Genomic DNA, 9,755 nt, shown 5'->3' with positions numbered 1-9,755 from the left:
CTTGCTAGGAAGGCACTGGTCCTTTAGAAATCCTGATAAAACATCACAAACTTCTTTTTATTCATTTACTTTTAGTACATTGGTATTAGGCTCAGTGTAGAGTGAAAGCTTGGAGAACAAGTGTAGCTGCTTTGGTCTACCAACCAATCTCTCCACAATTTCCCGTCATCTCTAGGAAACCTAGGAGAAATAGATCCATACAGCAGCTATAATACAGGAAAGGTGAAAGGAAGCCCTTTAATGACGTCACGGAGCGTCTGGGACCCGCCCACCGCGGGTGTTTTCCACATACAGCAGCCGGGCGCCTCCGGGGGCGGGGCTTGCGTAGGCTGACGTCACTGCAGAGCGCCCGGCGCGCTCTGTTGGCGGCGGATTTGAATGCTAGGACGGGTCTCAGGTCCTGAAGAGGAGTTTGAGGGGCTGGATTGTTCTAGCTGTCCCTGTGGCGGTGAACTTGTGTGCAGTTCGGGGAGGTCCTGGGAAGCTGAGGCGGCTGCGGCCTGACAGGGAGGATGGCGCTCTCGACCACAGTCTCCCAGAAGAAGCAGATAAAGCGGAGGGCGCCCCGCGGCTTTCTAAAGCGGGTCTTCAAGCTACAGAAGCCTCACCTTCGTCTGGAGAAAAGCAGCGACTTACTGGTGAGATTCCATTCCATCTCGGGCTGGGAATGGGGCCTGTGAAAGTACGGGAAATTATAGGAAATGAGCCTTGTTTCTCCTTCCTCAGCCAATCTATAGCTCATGCAGGCCCATGTTTAAGGCATTTCCAGGAATGACGAGGTAAGTTTGCCCCAACCTAGCGTGTCAGTTTATATTCCTGACGTTTAGTGTATCCCGGTCCGCCGAAATGTAAATATCTGTATCTTTTTAAAAGACTATTAGCCACGTCAGCTTACGGAGAAAACTAACATAAGGTTCCTGCTTATAGTTTTAAAATATGCCACAGTTCTGGCATTGTGATTAGAGTACTTGTAAAGGGTGTGAAAGATACAACCTTTTAAAAATAGATTTTGGAATTCAGTCTGGGTCATTTTTATTTAGCTATTGTTAAAGGCATTGCCTATTTGCCTTTTAAGTGCCTCCCTTCTTGCCTCCCTCCCTTCTCTTTTCACATTGTTAACCAAACACATTGCCCAGGCAGCTTGCTAAAGGACGCTCATTTGAAAGTTTATTTGTAAGTAGAATGTTTTCAACTGTGAATTCATTTTCCTAGACAAAGAATAGAACACCTATTAGTTCAATTTTAAGCCAGACCGCCAAACTCATAATACAAGTATAGTGCTCTCCCAATAGATGGCCCCACCTAAACCACTGTGTAATAATGTTTCTGTCTTGAAATCAGTTCAGAGTTCATGTGCTGAATGCCTGGAACGCATATTCCTGTAGTACTATTTCTCTAGATGTAAACCATAGGAAGCACGTCCTGTGGGTTGTCACAAGAGCTCTTTGAGTAAAGGAGCCATTATAAGTGGACACTTAATTTCCAGGAGATCAAGATAAAGAATAATGGATAATAAGGGCATACTGCATAGATTATCTTGGCCTTGAATCATTCCAGCTGTTCTTAAACTGCATTGGTTTTTCTACCTCCTCTTTTCTCTAAAGCCTCCCTGAGTTCTCCACTGCCTCTCTGTTGCCTCCTTTTTGCTAAAGTGCTATAGAATTATCTCCACGATTCCCTTACTTGGTCTCTGAAGTCAAAACAACATTCCCCCCACCAACCCCCGAAAAAATACTACTATCTCCTGCCCTCCTTTTTGTTCTTTTCTTAGATCTTGTTTTTCTTTTAAAAGGCAATATATGTTTTATACTCCGACCTCAAAACACTACCCCATCGTTGTGGTGGAGTAGTGCAAATGAGTTGGATTAAAGTGACATTTACTTGCAACATTTTTAGGTAGTTTATTTTGGAGTTTTCAGTGAGGCTTCTAAATGGAGGGGAGGAAATGCACCTGATGAAGGATATCGAGGAGTCTGCCAGGTGGTGCAGATAGTTTGGTTGAAATTTCTCAAGTAGTTAGCGTCTTCCCACATTCTCCCCTTTTTGCCCCAAAGTGACCCATAGACAGGTGGGCTCAATGGTGGGCTGGGCTCCAGGTGGCATGGGAAAGAAGGAAAGTTGAAATTACAAGCAGTTGCAGTGGTGGGGGAAAGAAAGTTCTTTTAGCCACCAGCTATTATGCATGTCCTCATTGGCTTTCATTAAACAATTTCTTTCACTGTCTTGTATATGGCATGTATCACCCTGTTTCTTTCTTTATGGTTTTCTGTTCACCATTGATACTTCATAATCTTACCCAGCAGGTGTCCCACATCATCCATGAAGTTTTCCATAGTTAAGGCACTATGTTTTGATTTCTTCTTTTTTCTGAACTTGGATGGTAGTAGGAGTGTTCATCATATAACTTAGCTATTGGGACTCTAACACTGTTCTCCCAGTGTAGTATGCAGCTTCTTGAGTGTAGGGAACCATATCTCCTTTTCTATCTCTCATCTCTATCTTTGACCCCAAATGAATCTACTTTTATGCTGTCGTTTTTGCATGATATTTCTTTTGCCTGAAGATGCCTTCACTCTACTAAGCAAAGTATAATTTTTCAAAATTCAGTTCAAATGTCACTTCTTCAGGGAAGACTTCCTTAATCTCTTTAGAAAGGATCAGTCTTATCTTCCACTCTATAATGTTGTCACACATTTATCTTTAATTTCTTTATGGGTTCGATTGTTCCACTAGTCAGGGAGCTTGCATTAGGAACTTTTTGTATTCATATTTTTGTATGTCTAGCATAATACCTTGAACATTCTGAGTATAATTATTGGAAATGCATGATAACTTACATGGATTTTTTAAACTTACATGGATTTTAACTTACATTTCTAGCATTTTACTTATTTCTTTGTGTTATTTTATACTTCTACACTCTGGCTTTTTGTTATTTTGTTTTATGCCTTATTTGATTATGTATCCCTAGGGCTAGTACTGGTGAGAGAGTTAACATCTGTTAAATTTGAATAACTCATTCAGTTGTCTTGTGGCTCAGTTAGCTTATATATTTGTCACAAAAGAATGCTGCACAAATATCTGGGTGCTTATGGTTTGTGTAAAATTCAAAGGTGCTATGACAATGGAAGGAGGAAGTCAGGCTGGCCGAGTCTTTCAACTAACTGAGACTGTCAAATAATAGATATTTTTTTGTAAATTATCTTTTGATTTACCTTTCAAGCAAGCTGATTTTTTTTCCAAAGTAAATTCTTGATAGAATAGCTTATCTTTTTCAAGTTTGAATGCCTAGCCAAATTACCTTGACACTAGTTTTTGTTTTGACTATTTTAATAATAAGCTTTAGTTCATTTTAGTGGCGCCACTCAACTGTTTTATGACATAGGTTGCTTAAAAAATATTTTTATGACATCTGAAAAAGTAATCCTAATTTGTCTCTGTATGTATGGTTCCTGCCCATGAAGAGGAAAGGACATTCTATGTAGGTTAATGGCATGAACTAAATCTTAAAACAGTGTGGTTTCATTAGAAAAAAAAATTTTTTTGTCTTATTTGGGAAGATATGGAGGGATCTTCATGCAATAATAATTATTGGCTACCTACTGTGTATTGGACAATGGACTAAAGGTCAGTAGGGATACAATGCTGAGAAGGATAGACATAGTTCTTGCCCTTCTAGTACATTGAGGAAGACAGTTAAGAGAGAAAGTACAGCATAATGTGTTATGTACAGGGATAGGAAGTTCAAGGTGATGTGGATCACTATAACCTTACATATTGGGTAAAGTTGGCCTTTTTGAGAATGCCAACAAACTGTAGGATGCCTGGAGGCAAGGTTGTGTTTGATTTCTGAAAGAAGTTCAGAAGACCTGGTGTAGAACTTGAAGCTGAGAAAGGTGAGAGATAAAACAGGAAAGGGCCTAATCAAGTGGGATTTAGTGTTAAGGAATTTGGAATTTACCCTGAGAGTATATGGAAGCTATTTATCTTTAGAAGTAGAAAATTTAGATTAACAGATGAAATAATGGCATATTATGGAATGTTTTTGCTACCAAAGAAATATCATGGGAAGTTTTAAAAATTGAATGACATGGTATAATGTAAAGAATTGGAACTGAGTTGCTTTACCTCAGAGTCCTTGTGAGTTAAAGAAAGTGCATCAGAAAAGTACTAAAAGATTATCACTTTCCATAGGTTCTTCATCTTATTAAATTTAAATTCTCAAACCCCTGGTTTTTTCAAATATTGCTAGAACACTTTTAAACACCTGTATAATGATCCAGCAAAGATTTCTGTGTAATATAAAGCATTTAAAACACTACATTACTAGTTATTTAACATTTAGTGAACTAGGAGTGTTTGTGTGCAGTATACGAGATAGTGAATATTAAGTATTGATATGAACTGTTTTAACTACAAAGATTGCGTGTTATGATGTAAATAAAAAAGTCCTATATTAAAGATATTATCTAATTGGATCTAAGTTGGTAGTGCCCTCAGGCACCTGGCAGAAGCAAAGGATGGGGAAGATGTGAGCAATAATATAAATAATAAAGCAATACTACATATGATCTTAAGGAGAGGGTTGAGATAGGAAGTTATATTCTCTCTTACTTGGACTATGTGTACCTTAACTGTTTTTGAGGAAAGTACATATCAATTAAATTGCATTTTTTTGGTTTGATAGTGATTTTGGGTAAAATGCTTAGCGCAATGTTATTGTGCATATTCAGATGGTGATACTGTATATATCATTACTTAATGATATGTATGTAAATAAGTATAGAGTTTGTTTACATACATATCATTAAGTAATGGGAAATATATATATACACAAACATATATGTATGACCTGATTATGTCTTGCGTATATGTAGAGCTTGTTTCTATAGGAATATGCATGAAATTGTCAAAAATGGTTGACTGGGAAATGATGTAGGAGAGAGAATTACTTTTGACAGTTTACTTTTTTGTAGATTTCTTATTTTATGTTTTTATTTTTAAATAATTATGGACTCAAAAAGTACAAAAATAGTATAGAATTTCCATGTATCCTTCACCCAGCTTCCCATAATGCTAACATCTTACATAGTTCTTTATAGGCTTTTGAGTTTTGTACTGTCTGCTTATATTATCTCTTAAACAATTTTTAAGAAGAAGCTTAAAGATTATTTATTGTAGGTATTATTTTATGATAGTTGTTAGATGACTAGTAATCTTGACTTTGTACATGTACTTTTCAATTCAATAAACTAAAAATTTCAGTTAAATGTATTTGTTTTTGAATAAATATTTCAAGTTAAATCTGATTAAGGAATCTTAGACTTTAGGTTATAGAATAATAGCCTAAAACATAGTTGTTGATATATTCTAATTTAAAATTTTCTGGAAATTTTAAATTATAAATTTAAATTTATTTGGAATCAGAAATAGGAATGTTTGTTCCTTAATAGAATCTCATGTAAGTTTTGATATATAGTGATGCTTTATAATATTGCTATAGTTAATGGCCTTTGGTACCTTATATAACCTTGTTTTATGTATTGTAATGACTAAGTCTCTTTGTAAAGATTCTAAGATGAACTTAGATTGAATTCTATGTAACTTTAAATAGAAGAATTAATTGACTTAATCACAGTAGCATAATAAATAGTACAATAATAAATTTTGGGATTACTGATTTTTTGAAAGTCATCTCCGAGTATCAGTGTTTGAGTTTAAAAATCCACTTGGATTTTTCTTTTAAAGGTCCATCTGAGCTGTTTACTGTTTGTTCATCGATTAGCGGAAGAGTCCAGGACAAATGCTTGTGAGAATAAGTGTGGAATCATTAACAAGGAGCATGTACTGGCTGCAGCAAAGGTAAAATTTGAGTTTCTTTTCTTGAGTAAGAATTAACTCACAAATATGACCTGGTTCATCACTTCTGCCTGATTTATTACCAGTTAGGAGAAATGAATGTTTACTAACTTGTAGGCTGAGAAGGTATATCACTTTGAAATTTATTAAAATTTACTTTTGTCTTGATCATTTTAAATTGTCCTAATTAATCTAATTATTTTCTAACTTTGTTTTGAAATTTGAGTAACTTATGAATGAAATCTCTTACATAAGCATAGAATATTTCTTTTCAGTGGTATTTTTATGTAATGTAAGACTATGATGCCTAAGGCAAAGTTTCCCAAATACGTTCCTAAAAACATTATTTCCAAAATATGTTAATAAATGCCCTACCTCAAAAGCTTCTGTGGTCAGATTAATGTAGATTACCTAACATACCATATCTCCTTGATTAGTCACAGTGTTATTGTTTATATGTAGAGCTTCTTTCTGTAAGAATATGTGAGAAATTGGCAACCATAGTTGACTGGAGGTTGGTGTGGGAGAGAAATTTATTTATTTATTTATTTATTTTTTTTTTTGAGACAGAGTCTCGCTTTGTTGTCCAGGCTAGAGTGAGTGCCGTGGCGTCAGCCTAGCTCACAGCAACCTCAAACTCCTGGGCTCGAGTGATCCTTCTGCCTCAGCCTCCCGAGTAGCTGGGACTACAGGCATGCGCCACTATGCCCGGCTAATTTTATATATATATATATATATATATATATATATGTCAGTTGGCCAATTAATTTCTTTCTATTTATAGTAGAGACGGGGTCTCACTCTTGCTCAGGCTGGTTTCGAACTCCCGACCTCGAGCAATCCGCCCGCCTCGGCCTCCCAAGAGCTAGGATTACAGGCGTGAGCCACAGCGCCCGGCCTGTTTGAATGTTTTTATTGTGACATAAGTATATACTCAGAAGAAGAAGTCAAAATAGTCCAGCGTTCCCACGTACCCTTTATCCAGTTTCTCCCAATGCTAACATCTTTTGTAACTCTTATATGACTATAGTTTTATAAAGATATCAAAGGTTATGAGAAATAGAGCAGTAAGGAGCCTTGTTCAACTCTGTTTAATTTAGCATTTTGTAAATTCATTTGAGTACATAATATACTCAGTATTTTGTAAATTCATCTGAGTACATAATATTTTCTTTTGAAGTACCCATGGTAAACATCTTGTAGAATAGAGTAGTATTGGCCTAGGGTATAGACTTATTTGATAGCTTTTGTGGAAGCCTGGAAGTATTCATGCCTTGGCATTTTTTAGGGACTTTAAATTCTCTTGCAATTATAAACATTCCAACAAATTTCTAGACTTTTAGTCAGTGTAAGTATTTTTCTGCATGTAAAGCAAAGCTTAAAAGTATATATATGTATGTTTTAATGTTAGAACTTGTTTTTATTAATAAACTATAGGTTTATTTACTTACCTAGAAGAGTAGATAAGTTCTCTAAAAAATTGAGATACTCTGGTTTTATGCTTCCAGCCTTTTTGCAACTAAAAATCTCCTTTTGTTTTATTTCTGCCACAGGCTATATGTTTTGAAAACTATCTACAAGCTTTTCAGCATGAAATGACCAGTCTTACTGTCTATATTGATAAAATTTCAGCCCGAATATAAGAAATCTAGTGTTGCAGTGGATTTATACTGTTTTATAGTTGTGAAATGCCTGATTTATAATAAGCTTTTCAAATTTTAAAACATTCTTTAACTCCTTGAATCACTAAATTGTCTTAAAGCCTCAAGTTTAAAACCATTAATAAGGACAATTTTGGCTTACAATTGAAAAAATTAATGTCTAGCAGTGACTGTAAAACCAGATTTTGAGACCCTAGGCAAATTTCACATTCATTGAGAGAGGTAGACTATTTTAAAGAAATCTAAGCAATTTGTAAGGCAAAAGATTCCCTAATCACCTTCCACATTTGATTTTATAAATTCATTCTTTTATATTATGCACATAGGACTATTTAACCTTTTGTTGAGGAATTATATTTTATTTTCCATAGGTATAATATGAATCTTATTTGTTTCCCTCTCACAGGTAATTCTAAAGAAGAGCAGAGGTTAGAAGTCAAAGAACACATTCTTGAAAATATATGATGCATTATTTTAGGTGGTAACAGGTCATAAAAGCATTTTTTACATATCAATTTTATGGATTATTAAAATATTGGCTAGTTCAGGGATGTGTGTGTTTGTATATGTTTTTGCTAGTATTGAAATATCTCAAACACATAGGACTGTTTTTCCCTTTTTAAAGAATTATGTTCTTTTCATTTTTAGTGGGCTCTAGTTCATTTTGCTTCTGTATATTTGTTTCATTTCAATATTTCATTTTTATATACTAAAAATATAGTCTTATTATATTAAGTAGCTTGAAGAGATGTATTTCTTAGAATTAAGTTTGTATGTATTTAGATTTAGCCATAATTAACTATGGGATTAATTTAATCTCTGAGGAAAAACAACATACAGTCAAATCTTGGTATACTTTAAATATTAATTTTAACTTTCTAATGCCTTTGTAAAGCAATCTACTTTTTTGTCATGCCAATAGTAATGATATAATTTCTCATCTGAAGGATTGCAAACATCAGCAACGTTTTTCCAAACCTGTCTCCCTCCCAAAATAAAAAAATAGAAATTATGGATGCAAACTAACTTCTTTTCTTCAAACCATGTGGATTTAATAGGTGTTTTTCCCCCCAAAGGAATCATTTAGAAATTTATTGTGTATCATCTAATATTTTTATTTACTATTTTTAACTTGTATTTTAAAGTAATTATAGTTTGCAACATGCAGTTGCAAACATAGTACAGAAAGATGGGATGCATTCTACACCTAGTTTCCCCCAGTGGTTATATAATTATAGCATAATATCAAAACTAGGAATTTGATACAGGTATAATGTATATGTAGTTCCATACCATTTTCTCACATGTAGATTCATGTAACCGTTCCTGTAATCAATACATAGAACTATTTCATTATCACAAAGATCCATTGTGCTATCCTTTGATAATTACACCTAGCCTACCACATTCCCCACCCTGACCACTATCCCTATCCCCTGGCAACTGCAACCTGTTCTCCATGTCTGTAATGTCATTTTAAGAATGTCATATAAATGGAATCATAAGAAATGACTTTTGGGTATTGGTTTTTTTCACTTAGCATAATGTCCTTGAGATCCATTCAAGTTGTTGCATGTATCAGTAGTCCATAGTATGGATGTATCACAGTTTGTATAACTATTCACTTATTGAGGGACATTTTGGTTATTTACAGTTTTCGGGTATTACAAATAAAATTGCTATGAACAGTTGTGTACAGGTTTTCATATGGACATAAATTTTTATTTCTCTGGAATAAATGCCTGGGGGTTTGATTGTGGGTAGAATGATAAGCATATGTTTAGTTTTCAAAAAAGAAATGGCCAATTTTTGAGAGTGGTGGTAACATTTTATATTTTCATTAGCACTATATGAGAGATCCACTTTCTCAATATTCTCAAATATTTTGTATTATTTTAACTGTTCTGACAGGATTGTGTCTCATCATGGTTTTAATTTGCATTTTTCTAATAGCTAATGTCTTAGTTTAGTCTACTAGAAAAAAGTACTATTGACTGGTTAACTTATAAACAACAGAAATTTGTTTCACACAGTCTGAATGCTGGAAGTCTAAGATCAGGGAGCCAACATGGTCCATTTCTGGTGTGGGTCCTCTTCTGGGTTATAGAGTACTGACTTCTCATTAGAGAACTCTCTGTGGTCTCTTTTATAAGAGCATTAATCTCACTTGTGAGAGCTTTATCCTAATGACCCAATTACCTCCCAACTTCCACCTCCTAATACCATATATTGTTG

At 34.8% G+C, this 9,755-nt stretch overlaps 1 protein-coding gene across 2 annotated transcripts; it reads left to right on the top strand.

The window, feature by feature from the left end:
- Window positions 1–315: 315 nt before the first annotated feature.
- CENPW (centromere protein W) lies at window positions 316–9,207 on the top strand. 2 transcript variants are annotated; one of them, XM_012777487.2, is made up of 3 exons: window positions 322–638; window positions 5,749–5,862; window positions 7,927–9,207. In XM_012777487.2, exons 1-3 carry the CDS (start codon window positions 513–515, stop codon window positions 7,951–7,953), a joined length of 267 nt encoding a protein of 88 aa, XP_012632941.1. In that variant the 5' UTR covers window positions 322–512; the 3' UTR covers window positions 7,954–9,207. The 2 variants fall into 2 exon arrangements, with proteins under 2 accessions (XP_012632943.1, XP_012632941.1); XM_012777489.2 differs by lacking the exon at window positions 7,927–9,207 and having other exon boundaries at window positions 316–638; window positions 5,786–5,866.
- The last annotated feature ends 548 nt before the right edge of the window (window positions 9,208–9,755 follow it).

This window comes from Microcebus murinus, chromosome 5 (assembly GCF_040939455.1).
Source record: "Microcebus murinus isolate Inina chromosome 5, M.murinus_Inina_mat1.0, whole genome shotgun sequence".
NCBI lineage: Eukaryota > Metazoa > Chordata > Mammalia > Primates > Cheirogaleidae > Microcebus > Microcebus murinus.
Note: the sequence above shows the minus strand (reverse complement) of the source record. Positions and strands in the feature narration are given on the sequence as shown.